Below are 20724 nucleotides of genomic sequence, written 5' to 3'. Positions count from 1 at the left end.
CACATATTTTACTAAAAATTTCTTTTCTTCTTGTCTGGTACTACAACTCATATAATTAATTTTTCTTCATATAATAGCACTTCTACAGTGTATATAATTCATCTTCATATACATATTTCATATAACAATCATATATCATTTATCTCATATATCATTTCATATAACATCATAATCATCACTTCATATACTAGCTCCGATACCTTCGTTTTACCTTAATAAAAGAGGTTTCACTCGGATGTCTTAGTTCTCCGCCAATATTAACCCGAATTTTCGCCCTGATCTGTACGCACCATTAAGGTGGTATAGTTAACTCAAAACATGAAATAGGTATTTTATGCGGTTCAAATTCTTATAAAAATATCACAACCTCAATCCCTTGCTTTGAGGCCGTTGTTTATTCACGAATAATCATGAATAAAATAGGTACCCTTCAAAACACAGAGTGGGTCTCTAATAAGCTTTCAAGCTTCTATAAATCACTTAGTACCTTCCTAATTTGACAAGAGCCGTGGGTTTTTTATTGTCTCAAGTTGCCTCATAATATTTAGCTTATAATATTGTTAGTTCTTCTTATCTATATAGTTCTTCTCCAAATTCCTTATCTCGACGCATCAGGTCGGTTCGTTAAAAATATATATCTTGCTTATAGCAATGTTTATCGTATGTCATCACTAATCATTATTTATTAAAAAATATCATTTATCACTCAAAAAGTATTAATTCAGGTTCATATCATACAAAATTTAACACAAAATCGATTAAAATGTATCTATAGAATCAATAAATATCAATAATAAAAACAACTGGCTAATAAAAATTCAATAATAGTATAAATATTCGACAAAAATTCAATAAAAATTCACAATAGCATATGCAAAAGTTAGATAAAAATATTCAAAATCAGTTCATATCTCAAAATTCGATAGAAATTAAAAAAAAATCGATAAAATATTTAAAAATAACCGTAAATCGAAATCGGATAGAGATTTGTCAAATAAATTCAATAAAAATTCAAAATTCACTAAAAATTCAATAATAGCATACATAATAAACTTTGATAAAAATATTCAATTCAAAAATCACTTCATGTTTCAAAATTTATAGATATTCTTAAAAAAAAATCGATACTTCATAAATTATTCAAAAATCAGAAAAGATAAATATTTAATGTTCAATAATAATATAAAAACGAGGGAAGCATTTTTAATAAAGATAGACATTCTTACTTACATTTTATCACTTTGTCTTTGTTCCCTGGGTTCTCTGCATCTTCGTCCTGGTCCATCTTCGCCGTCTCCGTTTCCAAGCTGGTACCGCCATCTCTGCTCCTTTCAGAAGACCTCCTCTAGTCTGCAGGATCGCCATGTATTAAATAGTGTGATGTTACTGCCTTCTGGTTCTAATTAATTAAAAAGACTAAACACGTCTTACTATACATTATATTTTATTCACTGGTATCCAATATCTAAACAATAACATTAATGATTCATAGCGCCTCGCCTTACTAAGTACATACTAACTTCTAATAATTATTTGTATATCTATATCCATACTGATTGCTCAGCGTGTTTTTATACCTATCTGAACCATAACAAATATAGTTCAAGTTCACTCGTAATAAACATGTGATACAAACTATAAGCTATTGTTTTTATGTATGTTCAATACCCTAAAGGTTAATAACATCATATTTAAATTATGATTTATACAGAGGGTTCATAATATAGGTACCACAGTTAGGTATATAGCTAAAATTTTGTTCAAATTGTTTTTAAGAGAGGGGTGTGACGATAATATAACTTTATTGTCTAGAGTCTAGAGTATGCCAATATATTAAGCAAAACGTGTTTTTATACTGTCTCTGAGAGTATAAAAGACGAAACGAGAAGCCTAGTTGGATTATTATTCTCGGAGCGTTGATTGGGGAATAATAAACAACAACAAGGTATAAGAGGTGAGTTACGTATATCATAACCATTTTCCGAAACCGTCCAACCGTCTTGGTCCGTTGAACGAATTTGACGGTTACATTTACCTTATCCTTATCCTTACATGTCTGGCGAGGTGAGCGAGATGTCCTCTCCTTATACGTCCATTTCATATTAATAAATAAATGTAATTCCTACTCCACGCGATCGTCGGTATTATTCATTCATGTATCAAATATCGTCATAATGATTGTAAATATGAATGACATTAACGAGTAATTAAGGCTAATTATCTTATCTTTTGTACGTTTTGATTTTAATTAAAATTGTCTTAAAAAGCGAACCTTGTCTTCGACTTTATTTTGCTACCCGAGAGCTTCACATTGAACGATGTCATCACAGAGTTCCATAGTCATTTTGATTGAAAAAATTTTGATCCCCTAGATGGGGTTGTTTTCACCCCCAGGGCAAAATACCGGTTAGGCATAGGGCAGATTTTGAAGAAGGGGGCCAACCGAGCTTAAGTCCAAATTTTCGTTAAAATCGGTGTTGATTCTCAAATTCCACGGCTTTACAGTTGTCTACCGCTGATGACTGGTCTACTATTTTTGTATTTACCAAATTAAGTTATAGGATCACTAGTTTAGGCTTGTAACCTTAAATGTCTTTTCTTTTGATTGCATATATGCCTGCCATACCGTGTGTGGTGGGGATATAGGTAATCAATAATTATTAAAAATTGCTAAGAAAAACCCTGGGATGAGAAAAGTGTGACCCTTGTCCTTGCAAAATGTTTATTAATATTAATTAAAAAAAATCACTTTAAAACATTTTTTTATTATATTCTTAACAAAATGGTCGGTCAGGCTTAGATAACCTTAACTTAGATAACTTAGATAAGATATATATTATGTTTATGTACGTACTTCTTACTTTGTTTCTGGCCGCATGGTCTAATCCTAAAGCCAAAAAAAATGATGGCTGTCACTTTTGTTCTTTGTAGACTTCTCTTATATATTTGAAATAAATAGTATTGTGTTTTATTTATGTACTGTTTTTTTAGATGAAATTAAGAGTACTTCAGTGAGTGCATGTAAATATTTCCACGTTGAAGCAAGAAATGCCTCTGACGAATTTTACAAAGCAGTAAGCAGAAAGACTTATATAACATCAGCTTCATATTTAGAACTAATTAAATCGTTTACTGAACTAACCAATCGCAAGCAAGAAGAAATTATGACAGCCAAAAGAAGATATCTTGGTGGCTTGGAAAAGTTATATCATGCATCCGTTAGTATAGGTAAGAACTGTTCTATCACGGCAAGCAGAAAAAAATTTGGTTAATTCCCATTAAAGATAATAATTGAACATATGGCCGTTTACACTACATTACTCTAATGACGACGGCGTGTGCCTCTATCGAGACCGACTCAGATAAACAATAAATTTTAACACACATGAAGGAAAAATAGAAAACTGATAGTACTCCAAGTAATGCAGCTTAAAATAGGACAAAACCTCGCAATTTTTACAGAATTAATTAATTAATTCAATTACATCGATTTACTTGAAAATTTGAGAATAAGTAGTGGATAGTCTAAGGATCAAAATCTAAATGATGCACCACCCCATGTCGGGGTTGGATTTTTTTTATATTTTGACCGCAAAAGTTGGTAAAAACTTTCAGTCTAAGCAAAAAACGTTCTATACATTTTTTTGATAAACTTAATATTTTTTGATTTATTCGCTATCGAAAGTGTTAGTTTTATATAGAAAAAATCAATGTTTTTAATCGGTTTTCTGCAAATAACTCAAAAAGTTTTCGTTTTATCAAAACAACTTTGCTTAACAAAAATGTAACTTTTGAAATGTACCATTATGTGGAGGTCAACACAAAAAAGATGAGTGCAGAATTACTAACGATAATTTTACTTGTGTTAACTGTAAATATGCAAATGAAACTCTTAAACTTAAACATGTTAATTATAACCATAAGGTTTTTGATAGAAATTGTAGTAGTTATCAAAGACAGTTATTAAAAGCCAAAGAAAGAATAGGGTATAATATCTAGCCATCAAAGACGCCTTCAAATATTACACGCACAAATAAAAAGTGTACAGATAATCTTCTTCTTTCTTGTATTAATGCTGAAAGTTACTATAAACATTGCGATGAAATCAAACTTTTTGTTCAGGTATATGACCCACACATTTTATGTTTAACGGAAACTTGTATGACTAGCGATTTTTCAGATTCTGAGCTACAGATCCCTGAATATGTAATGGCGCGTTGTGATTCTAGTAGTCGTCATACAGGAGGAGTTCTAATTTATACGAAAGAATACATAAAAGTCAATAATATCAAAACATTTATTATTGAAAAGAGTTTGTGGGTTTTGTCTTTGGATGTTGTAATTAATGGATCATATTATGGAATAGTGGGTATTTATAGATCGCCAAGTGGTAGTATAAGTGAATTCATTGATGCATTTTTCAAGTGGATGGACGATTATTATGAATCACATAGTAGTTGTAGTATAGTCATTGCAGGAGATTTCAAGATACATTATGATAAAAATTGTCAGGGTAAAAGTAAATTGAAAGAATATATAGAAAATAATGGAATGCAGCAACTTGTAAATGAATATACAAGAATTTTTAAAGATTCAAAATCTATTATTGATCTTGTCATAAGTAATGACTATACGTTAACTGCTCATGTAGAAAAAAAATTACATAATATCTGATCACTGTAATGTCCATGTGCTCAATAATAAAGTAACTAAAAGTGAAGTCATTGAAACAAAACAAATTCGTTCTAAAATAATATATGATAATATGGTAAACATGATGATTGAAAAAGATTGGGCATATTCTTCGGTAAACATCGATTAAGTTACTGATACTTTCATCAATAATATCGTAGATGTTTTGAATAGAGTGTCACCATTTAAAACTGTGGAAGTTAAGAACTTTGGTAATAAATGGTTTGACAACACTTGTAAATTGGCAGTTAAGAATAAAAATCTTGATTATAAAAGATTTTTGTTTACAAACGATTGCGTAGATTGGAATAACTATAAAATTGAAAGAAATAACTGTGTTGGAATTTTAAAACAAGTTAAAATTAGATTTTATGAGTCAAATATTGATAGGAATAGGGGTTTCTAAACAAATGTGGAAACATCTCAAACAGTTAGTAGGAACTAATAAAACTATATCACAATTTCAAAAACTTGAACATGAAGGTGTAACATATAGTGTAAATTTGGCAAACATATTAAATCAATATTATGTTGATAGTATTAAAGATATTATTGTAAGTTTTGACCAAAATAGTGATATTAATTTAAATTTGCAGAGAGTTGTTTCATCTGATGTAAATTTTGAAACTTTTGAGAGCATATCACTAAACCAACTATATGATATAATCAAATTACAATATAAAAAAAATAGTACGGATGAAGTAGGTCTGGATATTATCAAAAATCTATTTCATGTGTTAGGTTATCCTCTATTAAATTTAATTAATATGAGTTTAGAGAAGGGCCTGGTGCCCAAGCAATTTAAAATATCAACTATAGTTCCTGTTCCAAAAGTTCCTAATACTAATAAACTTGATCAATTACGTCCAATAAATATGCTCCCATTTTGTGAAAAAGTTTTAGAAATTGAGGTGTACAATCAGATGATTAAATTTATTACTTCAAATAATATCCTGTATAATTACCAGTCTGGATTTAGAAATCTCGTTCATGTGAGACCGCATTATAGTTAGTTGTCTCAGATATGAAAAGTATTTTAGATACGACAGGGGTCGGTATATGCGCAGTTTTTATAGATCTCAAAAGAGCATTTGAAACAATAGATCGTCATATACTTCTTTTGAAATTAAAGAAATATGGTTTTAACGGGACAGTTTTTAATTGGCTGGAAAATTATCTGTCAAATAGGTACCAAAGGACTAAATTAAATAGTGAAATGTCAAATCCACAGTTAAATGATATTGGTGTGCCGCAAGGCAGTGTACTTGGACCTCTACTTTTCATATTATACATTAATGATTTGGGAAACGTATTAAGCAAACGTAAAATTCATCTTTTTGCTGATGACACATTAATATATTTTTTTGGGGAAGATTTTGTTGATGTAGTGGACACGATGAATAGTGAATTGCATTTATTAACTGAAAGATTTAAGTTAAACAAATTGAAAGTCAATGAGTTAAAATCCAAATACATGTTTATTGGTAATAACTCTTTTCGGGAAATTCTTAAGTTTGGATGTGCACATTAAATTAAATAATGAAAAAATTGAAATGGTTCAGGAAATAAAGTATTTGGGATTCATATTGGATAGGGAACTAACTTTTAGTAAACATGTTGATTACATTTGCAGAAAGATAGGGAAAAAATAGGTTTTTTTCAAAGAGTATCACCATTTTTGACATTTCAAACTAAATTAACAATTTATAATTCGTTAATATTACCTCACTTTTTATATTGTTGTTCATTGATTTATACAGGATGTTCTAATTATGACAGGCTTCAAATTCTCCAAAATAAGGCTATGCGAGTAATATTGAGATGCAATCGATATACTCGAATTCAAGATATGCTGAAAACTTTAAATTGGTTAAAAGTTGAACATTTTATGTATGTCCAATCTATGACATTCTTATTTAAGATGGTAAACCATTTATTGCCTGAGTATTTGAACAGTCAGTTGGTGCCGATAGCAAATGTTCATGAGCATAGCACTAGAGCTGCAAATTCAATAAATTTTTATGTTAGAACAACCAACAAGTCCAGTTCAATGAAAAGCTGGTTTCATAAAGGAATTGTACAGTTCAATAATATACCTTATCACACAAAAAATAGCCATAATGCAACTATCTTTAAGAGTAAATATATCTTTAAGAGATTATCAGTCCATTATATTAAAACTAAGACCTAGAAACCAATTGGCAATGTTTGTTGTACTTCCAGTGTTTTTATTTTTATTTTATTTTTTCTATTTTTATTTATATATTGAATGTTTCTGATTAATTTAATTTGAAAATGCTTATTTTCTTTCTTTATTTGTTTAGTCTCATATTTTTAATTTAATTTTTGTAATACTTTATAATAATTATACAGCGCTCCTTGCATTGTCAATTCTTATGTAATTTGTACAGGTGTGTAGTGCAATGTTTTTGTTTTGTGGATTATCTATTATGATAAATAAATAAATATCTAAAAAATATCTAAAAAATCAACAAAACCGTTTTTTTTTTAATTATCTTTAAGACCAATAGTAATCGAGCTATACTTTATTATATGTTAGCTTTTCTTCGTCATATGTTAAATATTGTAGTTTCAAATTCAAAAGACGGGAAAACTATGCATTTTTCGAGGATAACTTGTTTAAAATAATTTGAAGTATTTAAAAATATCTTTCTCCAGAAATAAAAAAAGTCTATTAGCTCAAAAATTAAGTGGCTTATAATGGAAAGAATGTCAGTCCCTATTTTTTCAGCGAATAGTAATTGGAAGCAAACCCCTAATCACCACCCTAATTAAAATTAGTCATTGATCTTATTTGGTCTTCTTTATTGATGTATTATTAATAGGTTCTAGAAGGTTCACCGGCTTAGAATGATTATTTTTTTAAAAAATGAAGTCAAAAGCGAATATCAAATTTTTGGAGTTTGGTAAGAAATTCCCTTTACTTCAGAATAGAAAGATTAGCGTCAGAGATACGAAAAAATATTTAAATATGAAATTGTAGCTTATTTAATTCCCAAGAACATGGTTTTCAAAAATATTTTATACATTAAAAATTGAGTGAGCTATTGAAAATTAAAACTTGTAATAACATGTAAAAATCACCTTTACCAACCATTTCAAAGTCACCACTTTTTGCGACTGACGATTTTAAAAGGATTTAATATTAATAGCCTTATAGATCTTGTAAAAACCTACAAAATTCTTTTTTACCAAACTTTCTAAGATAAAAATTAAAAAGGTAACGGTTAAAAAAATCTATATTTTAAAAAAAGGAGAAATCCGATTGGAAGCAAAATAATCTAAGTTAGCGGTGTTTTTAGTCATTGGCCTTATTCATTCTTCTTTATTTATGTATTATTAATAGATTCTAGAAGTTTGACTGGCTTAAAGTGATTAGTTTTTAAAAAACTGGAGTTAAAAGCGAATAAAGACTTTTTGTAGTTTCTTAAAAAATGCCATTTTCTTCAGAAGAGAAAGATTAGCATCAGATATACGAAAAAATGTTTTTATATGAAACTGTAACTTATTTAATTCCCAAGAAATTTGTTTAAAAAAATTTTTTCTACGGCACAAATTGAGTGAATGGTAAATGAGTATATCGAAAAACATTGATTTTCCGATATAAAACTAACACTTTCGATATCGAATAAATTGAAAAGTATTAATTTTATCAAAAAAAAAATGAGCACTTTTTGCTTAGAATGAATGTCTTTATCAACTTTTGCAGTCAAAATATAGTAAAAAATTTCCACCCCCCGAGATGGGGTGGCAACCACCCCCATGATAAAAGCGCCTTTCGGCATCATGTATATTTTGATCCTTAGACTATCCACTACTTATTCTTAAATTTTCAAGCAAATAGATTCATTCTGTAAAAATTGCGAGGTGAAAAGCTTCGGTTTCAAATATCGATCTTGTCTTGAGATATCGATTATTTTCAAATTTTAAGTCTGATCTTCAAGTATCACCTCCCGTATATGATTTTCTTCTCTTCTTCTTGTTCTTCTTCTTTTTGTGTAGACATGACTGCCTGTAGATAGTCTGTTTTTCAATGTGCTTCCGGTAAGTTGTCATTCCAATGTTTTCGTGGTCTTCCCACAGAACGTCTTCCTATTGGGGAACCCCAATAAGAAGGACGTCTTTCGCCGTCCTTACTACTCTATTTGTTGTCATTCGGCTTATACTCTAGGCTAATTAGCAAAATACAAGGAAAAGTTATTTACCAGCAATTTTATTGCTGGAATCGAATCTTATTATTGTATGTATTAATAATATAGGTATGCAAAGTCCGCAGGTCCATGTCACCAGCCCCCCCTTTTTCAATTTGAGAGTCAAAAAAAAGCTCATTCGTTTGTATTGCGTTAGTACTGGATTGTACCACCCTTCATTCGTTTGTACTGCCCCCACCCTTTTAAATCTGCCTGGAGGAGCTGGTGACATGCCATCCCCCCTTTTTCGATTTGAGGGTAAAAAAAAAGCTCATTCGTTTGTATTGCGTTAGTACTGGATTGTATCACCCTTTATTCGTTTGTACTGCCCCCACCCTTTTAAATCTGCCTGGAGGGGCTGGTGACATGCCACTCCCCCCTTTTTCGATCTGAAGGTCCGGGATAGGTATGTTCGTTTGTACTGCGTTAGTATCGGATTGTATCGTCCTTATTTTGTTTGTACTGCCCCCACCCGTCTAGATTGGCCTGGGGGGGGGCCAGTGACATGCTACCCTCTACTCTGCACTTTTTGCCTTCTGAATGTCGAAAATAGGCTATTTCGTTTGTACTGCGTTAGTACTGGATTGTATCACCCTTCATTCTTTTGTACTGCCTCCACCCTTTTAAATCTGCCTGGAGGGGCTGGTGACATGCCATCCCCCCTTTTTGGATATGGGGGTCCGGGATGGGTATGTTCGTTTGTACTACGTTAGTATCGGATTGTATCCCCCTTATTTTGTTTGTACCGCCCCCACCCGTCTAGATTGGCCTGGGGGGGCCAGTGACATGCTACCCCTCTAATTTGCACTTTTGCCATCTGACGTCGAAAGTACGTTATTTCGTTTGTACTGCGTTAGTACTGGATTTTATCACTCTTCATCCGTTTGTACTGCTCCACCCTTTTAAATCTGACTGGAGGGGGATCCCTTTTTTCGATCACGGGGTCCGGGATGGGTATGTTCGTTTGTACTGCGTTAGTATCGGATTGTATCGCCCTTATTTTGTTTGTACCGCCCCCACCCGTCTAGATTGGCCTGGGGAGGCCAGCGACATGCTATCCTCTACTCTGCACTCTTTGCCTTCTGAACGTCGAAAATAGGCTATTTCGTTTGTACTGCGTTAGTACTGGATTGTATCACTCTTCATTCGTTTGTACTGCCTCCACCCTTTTAAATCTGTCTGGAGGGGCTGGTGACATGCCATCCCCCCTTTTTCGATATGGTGGTCCGGGATGTGTATGTTCGTTTGTACTGCGTTAGTATCGGATTGTATCGCCCTTATTTTGTTTGTACCGTCCCCACCCATCTAGATTGGCCTGTGGGGGGGGGGGCAGCGACATGCTACCCTCTACTCTGCACTCTTTGCCTTCTGAACGTCGAAAATAGGCTATTTCGTTTGTACTGCGTTAGTACTGGATTGTATCACTCTTCATTCGTTTGTACTGCCTCCACCCTTTTAAATCTGTCTGGAGGGGCTGGTGACATGCCATCCCCCCTTTTTCGATATGGTGGTCCGGGATGGGTATGTTCGTTTGTACTGCGTTAGTATCGGATTGTATCGCCCTTATTTTGTTTGTACCGCCCCCACCCGTCTAGATTGGCCTGGGGGGCCAGTGACATGCTACCGTTCTACATTTAAAACAGGGGAGGATTAATGCTAGGCGTAAGGACACAAAATTAGCCAAAACTATTATAGTAACACCGCGGGTGTAAAATTTGGTAAATTCGTCAAAAATGTAACGAGTTTTTGAAACATTTGAAACTGAGAAACAGGCTTGCAAGCCACTCTCCATGGGGAATGGAAAGTTACACCCTCAGATGGATCTCGGAGTAGTTCTACGCTACCGATTTAAAAAATGGTACATGTATTTGTTGGAGATATTTTGAACACCATTTTCGATCAGAAATCAGAGGAGCGACCTTGCCTTTTCCTACTAGGAAGAAATTTATCCATCCCCTCAATAAATTTTACAGTTTTACACGCTATCGATATGAAAATCAAAGATCTCATGCGGCGCATTCCGAAATGCACTCTTCGTTGTACAATTTCAACCTCTCTGGATAACTGATTAACTGAAACATACATACGGCAGAATTCATTGGAATCGAAAATTATTAAAAGTATTTGGAACATTAAATGAAACATTCCCACAATCAATGTCTTTCCTACCATCTAATGCGAGAGACCAAATAACAATAATTGCCTTTGCTATGTTATGGTAATTTGTTTTCTAGAAAGGTTTGTATTGTTCATTTATGACTGCAATGAGATTCAGAATTTCCGTATTCTATTTGCAAAATAAATATAGTGTCAAAAACTTGCTTATACATTTGACGCACTGTCCATCAACGTGTTAATTGACTCTACAGATTCAGTGCCAAAACGAGACATTTTTATAGAAAAATATTTGCAAATATATGAAATGCCAAACTGACCTATTAAATAAACAATGACAGTGCAATTTTCGATTTTTTTACTATGGAATTATCGCTGTATAGACCAGGGCGGATCTGTTTTGAAGTGGATGTGAGAGGTGGCATTCCGATTTTTGCAGATAAAATTAGGTGACAACTTCAGTAATTATAATTGGTTTATGCTCCTTCTCAAATATGTCCGGAACATTAATAAAAATATTCAAATATTTAAAAATTTCGAAAAACATCGATTTTTTTCAACTTTTCAATCGTTTTTAGAACGATTCATTTTGGAACAAAGTCGTAGGGAAATAAAATAAAGATAATTGAATTTTTTATGATATACGACTATAAAATACACATAATAGATTTTGCATAATAATTTTGCAATCTAAATTTTTTTAAAAAAGTTAAAATTTTTTATAAACTTTCTGAACAAAAAGTAGACCATTATTTAGAAATTTGCTAATTTTTTTACCTATAAAGATACGCCCTACCTATCTAATACACTTTACAAAACTTAAGTTGGTTTATTTAATCGGCCTCAGCAATGATTTAAAGTTATACACAATTTTTTGGCTTATAAACAAATACAGTGAGGACGTTTGAGTTAATAAATACGAATAAATTCATTTTTCTGTTATTTATCAAATAAACATTTTTTTCTGTTTTAGGACAACAGTAAAATGTATCTCGAATTAACTAAATTAAATACTTTCTTCTGTTTGTCTCAATTAATTAAAAAAAAATTTGGGCACCCTGTATAAATAATTATGTAATAAATAGAGAATTGCATAATCTTTCAAATAAGCTAGCACACGACCCACATTTTCATTTAAAAAAATCATCGATTACGTCATCACACCCAGATGGATGACGTTAGTAGTATGATAGATATCCCAAAAATTATAATTTAAATATAAAAATCGACCTGTTTAGGGATTTATCTCCAGAGTTGCCCATTCTCGAGAAAATGAATTTATTCCAACTCAAACGTCCTCACTATATTTGTTTATAAGCAAAAAAATTGTTTATATCCTTAAAACAGTGCTGAGGCCGCTTAAATAATCCGATTTTAATTTTGTAAAGTGTATTGGATTGGTAAAGTACCTCTCGATATGTAAAAAAATTAGCAAACTTCTAACAGGTCTACTTTTTGTTCAGAAAGTTTTTAGAAAATTTGAACTTTTTCTAAAAAAATTTAGATTGCCAAATTATTATGCAAAATCTATTATGTCGATTTTAATGAAATTCGGTGGACGGATTGAGTATGTTGTAAGAATTTTCTAAGTAAAATACGAAGGTTCTAAGTGCAACCAAAGTGGTTGAAAAACATTGAATAAAAAGAGGCTTATTTTGCCCTCTTATATTGTATTTATTGCTATTTTGCAGAAAGGATAATCATTTAAGATATTTTATACCAGTCGTGTCGTATATCATACAAAATTCAATTATCTTTATTTTATTTCCCTATGACTTTGTTCCAAAATGAATCGTTTTTAAGTTACAAGCAATGAAAATTAAAAAAAAAATCGATGTTTTTCGAAATTTTTAAATATTTAATTTTTTTTAATAATGTTCCAAACATATTTGAGAAGGAGCATAAGTCAATTATAATTACTGAAGTTGTCACCTAATTTTATCTGCAAAAATCGGAATGCCACCTCTCACATCCACCTCAAAACAGATCCGCCCTGGTCTATACAGCGATAATTCCATAGTAGAAATGGAAAATTGCAATGTCATTGTTTATTTCATAGGTCAGTTTGGCATTTAATATACTTGCAAATATTTTTCTATAAAAATGTCTCGTTTTGGCACTGAATCTGTAGAGTCAAGTAACACGTTGGCGGAAAGTGCGTCAAATGTATAAGCAAGTTTTTGACACTATATTTATTTTACAAATGAAATACGGAAATTCTGAATCTCATTGCAGTCATAAATGAACAATACAAACCTTTCTAGAAAACAAATTACCATAACATAGCAAAGGCAATTATTGTTATCTGGTCTCTCGCATTAGATGGTAGGAAAGACATTGATTGTGGGAATGTTTCATTTAATGTTCCAAATACTTTTAATAATTTTCGATTCCAATGAATTCTGCCGTATGTATGTTTCAGTTAATCAGTTATCCAGAGAGGTTGAAATTGTACAACGAAGAGTGCATTTCGGAATGCGCCGCATGAGATCTTTGATTTTCATATCGATAGCGTGTAAAACTGTAAAATTTATTGAGGGGATGGATAAATTTCTTCCTAGTAGGAAAAGGCAAGGTCGCTCCTCTGATTTCTGATCGAAAATGGTGTTCAAAATATCTCCAACAAATACATGTACCATTTTTTAAATCGGTAGCGTAGAACTACTCCGAGATCCATCTGAGGGTGTAACTTTCCATTCCCCATGGAGAGTGGCTTGCAAGCCTGTTTCTCAGTTTCAAATGTTTCAAAAACTCGTTACATTTTTGACGAATTTACCAAATTTTACACCCGCGGTGTTACTATCTGCAAGGTTTGGCTGATTTTGTGTCCCTACTCCTAGCACTAATCCTTTTCTGTTTTAAATGTAGAAGGGTAGGGATAGTACAAACAAAATAAGGGCGGTACAATCCAGTACTAACGCAGTACAAACGAAATAGGCTATTTTTGACATTCAGATGGCAAAGAATGCATAGTAGAGGAGGTCCATGTCACCACCCCCCCTTTTTCGATTTGAGGGTCAAAAAAAAGCTCATTCGTTTGTATTGCGTTAGTACTGGATTGTATCACCCTTCATTCGTTTGTACTGCCCCCACCATTTTCAATCTGCCTGGAGGGGCTGGTGACATGCCATCCCCCCCTTTTTCGATCTGGGGGTCCGGGATGGGTATGTTCGTTTGTACTGCGTTAGTATCGGATTGTATCGCCCTTATTTTGTTTGTACTGCCCCCACCCGTCTAGATTGGCCTGGGGGGGCCAGTGACATGCTACCCTCTACTCTGCACTTTTTGCCTTCTGAATGTCGAAAATACGCTATTTCGTTTGTACTGCGTTAGTACTGGATTGTATCACCCTTCATTCGTTTGTACTGCCCCCACCCTTTTAAATCTGCCTGGAGGGGCTGGTGACACGCCATCCCCCCCTTTTTCGTTCTGGGGGTCCGGGATGGGTATGTTCGTTTGTACTGCGTTAGTATCGGATTGTATCGCCCTTATTTTGTTTGTACCGCCCCCACCCGTCTAGATTGGCCTGGGGGGCCAGTGACATGCTACCCCTCTACTATGCATTCTTTGCCATCTGAATGTCAAAAATAGGCTATTTCGTTTGTACTGCGTTAGTACTGGATTGTACCGTCCTTATTTTGTTTGTACTACCCCTACCCTTCTACATTTAAAACAGAGAAAGATTGGTGCTAGGAGTAAGGACACAAAATCAGCCAAAACTTTTATAGTAACACCGCGGGTGTAAAATTTGGTAAATTCGTCAAAAATGTAACGAATTACATTTTGAAACTAAAAAAAACAGGCTTGCAAGCCACTCTCCACTCTCCATGGGGAATGGAAATTTACTCCCTCAGATGGATCTCGGAGTAGTAGCGATTTTAAAAATGGTACATTTATTTGTTGGAGGTATTTTGAACACCATTTTCAATCAGAAATCAGAGCAGCGACCTTGTCTTTTCCTACTAGGAAGAAATTTATCCATCCCCTCAATACATTTTACAGTTTCAGACGCTATCGACATGAAAATCAAAGATCTTATGCGGCGCATTCCGAAATGCACTCTTCGTTGTACAAATTCAACCTCTCTGGATAACTGATTAACTGAAACATACATACGGCAGAATTCATTGGAATCGAAAATTATTAAAAGTATTTGGAACATTAAATGAAAAATTCCCACAATCAATATCTTTCTTGCCATCTAATGTCAGATACCAGATAACAATAATTGCCGCTGCTATGTTATGGTAATTTGTTTTCTAGAAAGGTTTGTATTGTTCGTTTATGACTGCAATAAGATTCAGAATTTCCGTATTTCATTTGTAAAATAAATATAGTGTCAAAAACTTGCTTATACATTTGACGCACTGTCCATCAACGTGTTAATTGACTCTACAGATTCAGTGCCAAAACGAGACATTTTTATAGAAAAATATTTGCAAGTATATTAAATGCCAAATTGACCTATTAAATAAACAATGACATAGCAATTTTCGATTTCTACTATGGAATTATCGCTGTATAGACCAGGGCGGATCTGTTTTGAGGTGGATGTGAGAGGTGGCATTCCGATTTTTGCAGATAAAATTAGGTGACAACTTCAGTAATTATAATTGACCTATGCCCCTTCTCAAGTATGTTTGGAACATTATTAAAAAAATTTAAATATTTAAAAAATTTGAAAAACATCGATTTTTTTCAACTTTCATTGCTTGTAACTTAAAAACGATTCATTTGGAACAAAGTCATAGGGAAATAAAATAAAGATAATTGAATTTTGTATGATATACGACACAACTGGTATAAAATATCTTAAATGATTATCCTTTCTGTAAAATAGCAATAAATACAAAATAAGAGGGCAAAATAAGCCTCTTTTTATTCAATGTTTTTCAAGCACTTTGGTTAAACTCTTCGTATTTTACTTAGAAAATTCTTACAACATACTCAATCCGTCCACCAAATTTCATTAAAATCGACATAATAGATTTTGCATAATAATTTTGCAATCTAAATTTTTTTAGAAAAAGTTCAAATTTTTTAAAAACTTTCTGAACAAAAAGTGGACCTGTTAGAAGTTTGCTGATTTTTTTACATATCGAGAGGTACTTTACCAATCCAATACACTTTACAAAATTAAAATCGGATTATTTAAGCGGCCTCAGCACTGTTTTAAGGATATAAACAATTTTTTGCTTATAAACAAATATAGTGAGGACGTTTGAGTTGGAATAAATTTATTTTCTCGAGAATGGGCAACTCTGGAGATAAATCCCTAAACAGGTCTATTTTTGTATTTAAATTATAATGTTTGGGATATCTATCATACTCATACTACTAACGTCATCCATCTGGGTGTGATGACGTAATCGACGATTTTTTTAAATGAAAATGTGGGTCGTGTGCTAGCTTATTTGAAAGATTATTCAATTCTCTATTTATTACATAATTATTTATACAGGGTGCCCAATTTTTTTTTAAGTAATTGAGACAAACAGAAAAAGTATTTAATTTAGTTAATTCGAGATACATTTTACTGTTGTCCTAAAACAGAAAAAAATGTTTATTTGATAAATAACAGAAAAATTAATTTATTCGTATTTATTAACTCAAACGTCCTCACTGTATTTGTTTATAAGCCAAAAAATTGTGTATAATTTTAAATCATTGCCGAGGCCGATTAAATAAACCAACTTAAGTTCTGTAAAGTGTATTAGATAGGTATGGCGTATCTTTATATGTAAAAAAATTAGCAAATTTTAAATAATGGTCTACTTTTTGTTCAGAAAGTTTATAAAAAATTTTAAACTTTTTACAAAAATTTAGATTGCAAAATTATTATGCAAAATCTATTAAGTTTATTTTATAGTCGTATATCATAAAAAATTCAATTATCTTTATTTTATTTCCCTACGACTTTGTTCCAAAATGAATCGTTTTAAAAACGATTGAAAAGTTGAAAAAAATCGATGTTTTTCGAAATTTTTAAATATTTGAATGTTTTTATTAATGTTCCGGACATACTTGAGAAGGAGCATAAGCCAGTTATAATTACTGAAGTTGTCACCTAATTTTATCTGCAAAAATCGGAATGCCACCATCCACTTCAAAACAGATCCGCCCAGGTCTATACAGCGATAATTCCATAGTAAAAAAATATAAAATTGCACTGTCATTGTTTATTTAATAGGTCAGTTTGGCATTTCATATATTTGCAAATATTTTTCTATAAAAATGTCTCGTTTTGGCACTGAATCTGTACGGACAGTGCGTCAAATGTATAAGCAAGTTTTTGACACTATACAGGGTGAGGCAGATAAAGGGCCTATTAGAAATATCTCGAGAACTAAAGGCAACAGAATCATGAAAATTTTAATTAAGGAGTTTTGAAGAGTCATCTATTTAATGAAAATATTTTCATCTATTTGCTACTTCCGGTTATGCCGGAAGTTGCTTATAACTTCGCTTTTTTAAATGGGACCCTCTGTATATTTTTACATTTTTGGATTCTCTTCGATGTCTTCTTTCTTAAAGTATGAGGTTTTGTAATGTTATACAGGGTACTTTAAAAGATAATTACGTTTATTTAATAATTTCGTAGCAACATTCACACCCTGTAGAATTATAGTAGTTTGACATCTAAAACTCTACTTACGTTCAAATGATTTTTAATATAGTCTACTATTAAATTGTTAATAATCATTAGTATAGCTAAATTTTTAATTTTAGTATACAGGTTTGGTCGAAACTCGGAATGAGTATTTTCTGAGTTTTATTTAATGGAACACCCTGTATTTTAGTATTGTAATGAAATTATATTTTACGGTACTTTTTTATTTCTTAAGCATTCCCTATACCTAACTGCTTTAATTTGTGCTTAATTGTTAATCGCACCAACAATCCTAACTACGTAGGTATTTTGATAGCTAAACCATTATTATTAATTTTAAGGATCAGTCTGGATTAATATACATTTATTTCTGAAAAATTATTTGTGATTAAATTTTTTCACGGCCAACCTAATAAAATTTTACGTATTTTTTGTTGCAATTAATGTTTAGCTTGAATCACCAATAACTCACAAATTAAAGCAATTAGGTATAGGGACTACTTATAAAATAAAAAAGTACCATGAAATATCATTTCATTACAATACTAAAATATGGGGTGTTCCATTTAAGAAAACTCAGAAAATATTCATTCCGAGTTTCGACCAACCCTGTATACTAAAATTTCAAAATTAGCTATACTATTAATTCTATACAATAGTAGACTATATTAAAAATCACTTGAATGTAAGCAGAGTTTTTAATGCCAAACTGTTACAATTCTACAGGGTGTGAATATTGCTACGAAATGAATAAAAAAACGTAAATATCCTTTAAAATACCCTGTATAATATTACAAAACCTCATAGTTTAAGAAAGAAGATATTGAGGAAAATCCAAAAAGGTAAAAATATACAGGGTGTCCCATTAAAAAAAAAACAAAATTATAAGCAACTTCCGGTATAACCGGAAGTTGCAAAGAGATAAAAATATTTTAATTCTGCCGTATGTATGTTTCAGTTAATCAGTTATCCAGAGAGGTTGAAATTGTACAACGAAGAGTGCATTTCGGAATGCGCCGCATGAGATCTTTGATTTTCATATCGATAGCGTGTAAAACTGTAAAATTTATTGAGGGGATGGATAAATTTCTTCCTAGTAGGAAAAGGCAAGGTCGCTCCTCTGATTTCTGATCGAAAATGGTGTTCAAAATATCTCCAACAAATACATGTACCATTTTTCAAATCGGTAGCGTAGAACTACTCCGAGATCCATCTGAGGGTGTAACTTTCCATTCCCCTTGGAGAGTGGCTTGCAAGCCTGTTTTTCAGTTTCAAAATGTAATTCGTTACATTTTTGACGAATTTACCAAATTTTACACCCGCGGTGTTACTATAATAGTTTTGGCTAATTTTGTGTCCTTACTCCTAGCATTAATCCTCCCCTGTTTTAAATGTAGAAGGGTAGCATGTCACTGGCCCCCCAGGCCAATCTAGACGGGTGGGGGCGGTACAAACAAAATAAGGGCGATACAATCCGATACTAACGTAGTACAAACGAACATACCCATCCCGGACCCCCATATCGAAAAAGGGGGGATGGCATGTCACCAGCCCCTCCAGGCAGATTTAAAAGGGTGGAGGCAGTACAAAAGAATGAAGGGTGATACAATCCAGTACTAACGCAGTACAAACGAAATAGCCTATTTTCGACATTCAGAAGGCAAAAAGTGTAGAGTAGAGGGTAGCATGTCACTGGCCCCCCCAGGCCAATCTAGACGGGTGGGGGCAGTACAAACAAAATAAGGACGATACAATCCGATACTAACGCAGTACAAACGAACATACCCATCCCGGACCTTCAGATCGAAAAAGGGGGGGATGGCATGTCACCAGCCCCTCCAGGCAGATTTAAAAGGGTGGGGGCAGTACAAACGAATGAAGGGTGATACAATCCAGCACTAACGCAATACAAACGAATGAGCTTTTTTTTGACCCTCAAATCGAAAAAGGGGGGGATGGCATGTCACCAGCCCCTCCAGGCAGATTTAAAAGGGTGGGGGCAGTACAAACGAATGAAGGGTGATACAATCCAGTACTAACGCAATACAAACGAATGAGCTTTTTTTTTACCCTCAAATTGAAAAAGGGGGGGCTGGTGACATGGACCTTAGTAGAGGGGTAGCATGTCACTGGCCCCCCCAGGCCAATCTAGACGGGTGGGGGCGGTACAAACAAAATAAGGGCGATACAATCCGATACTAACGTATTACAAACGAACATACCCATCCCGGACCCCCATATCGAAAAAGGCGGGGTGGCATGTCACCAGCCCCTCCAGGCAGATTTAAAAGGGTGGAGGCAGTACAAAAGAATGAAGGGTGATACAATCCAGTACTAACGCAGTACAAACGAAATAGCCTATTTTTGACATTCAGAAGGCAAAAAGTGCAGAGTAGAGGGTAGCATGTCACTGGCACCCCAGGCCAATCTAGACGGGTGGGGGCAGTACAAACAAAATAAGGGCGATACAATCCGGTACTAACGCAGTACAAACGAACTTACCCATCCCGGACCCCCAGATCGAAAAAGGGGGGATGGTATGTCACTAGCCCCTCCAGGCAGATTTAAAAGTGTGGGGGCAGTACAAACGAATGAAGGGTGATACAATCCAGTACTAAAGCAATACAAACGAATGAGCTTTTTTTGACCCTCAAATCGAAAAAGGGGGGGATGGCATGTCACCAGCCCCTCCAGGCAGATTTAAAAGGGTGGGGGCAGTACAAACGAATGAAGGGTGATACAATCCAGTACTAACGCAATACAAACGAATGAGCTTTTTTTGACCCTCAAATCGAAAAAGGGGGGCTGGTGACATGGACCTAAAGTCCGCAGATAGTGTGCTACTTTTTTTATAAACAAAATGGCGCCCGAAAATCGTGTGTTTTTCAATTTTTGCTCTATAACTCCAAAGATTTTAACTTTACACCAAAAACACTCAAATAAAAATTCACCGCAATTAAATTCTGCATAGAGACATGGTTTTCCCGATTCACTTCGACGAAAACTTTTCCCGGAAAATGCGGGTTTTTCCAACAAAATCCTTAATTTTCAACTTAAATTTTAGATAAGTAATTGTTAATAAATAATTAAATATCT

The 20724-nt window shown here is 33.3% G+C and overlaps 1 protein-coding gene across 1 annotated transcript in view; it reads left to right on the top strand.

Annotated features, from left to right (window-relative positions):
- The window catches only part of LOC126885102 (dynein axonemal heavy chain 12), a 660248-nt gene that overhangs the window by 448955 nt on the left and 190569 nt on the right, over window positions 1-20724 (top strand). Inside the window, exon 23 of the mRNA XM_050651529.1 lies at window positions 2992-3228. Within this exon, the coding sequence (XP_050507486.1) occupies window positions 2992-3228 (237 nt within the window). The remainder of the gene's footprint in view (window positions 1-2991; window positions 3229-20724) is intronic.

This window comes from Diabrotica virgifera, chromosome 5 (assembly GCF_917563875.1).
Source record: "Diabrotica virgifera virgifera chromosome 5, PGI_DIABVI_V3a".
In the NCBI taxonomy this organism is placed as follows: domain Eukaryota; kingdom Metazoa; phylum Arthropoda; class Insecta; order Coleoptera; family Chrysomelidae; genus Diabrotica; species Diabrotica virgifera.
The sequence above is the reverse complement of the archived record's forward strand: the minus strand, read 5'-3'. Positions and strand labels throughout refer to the sequence as shown.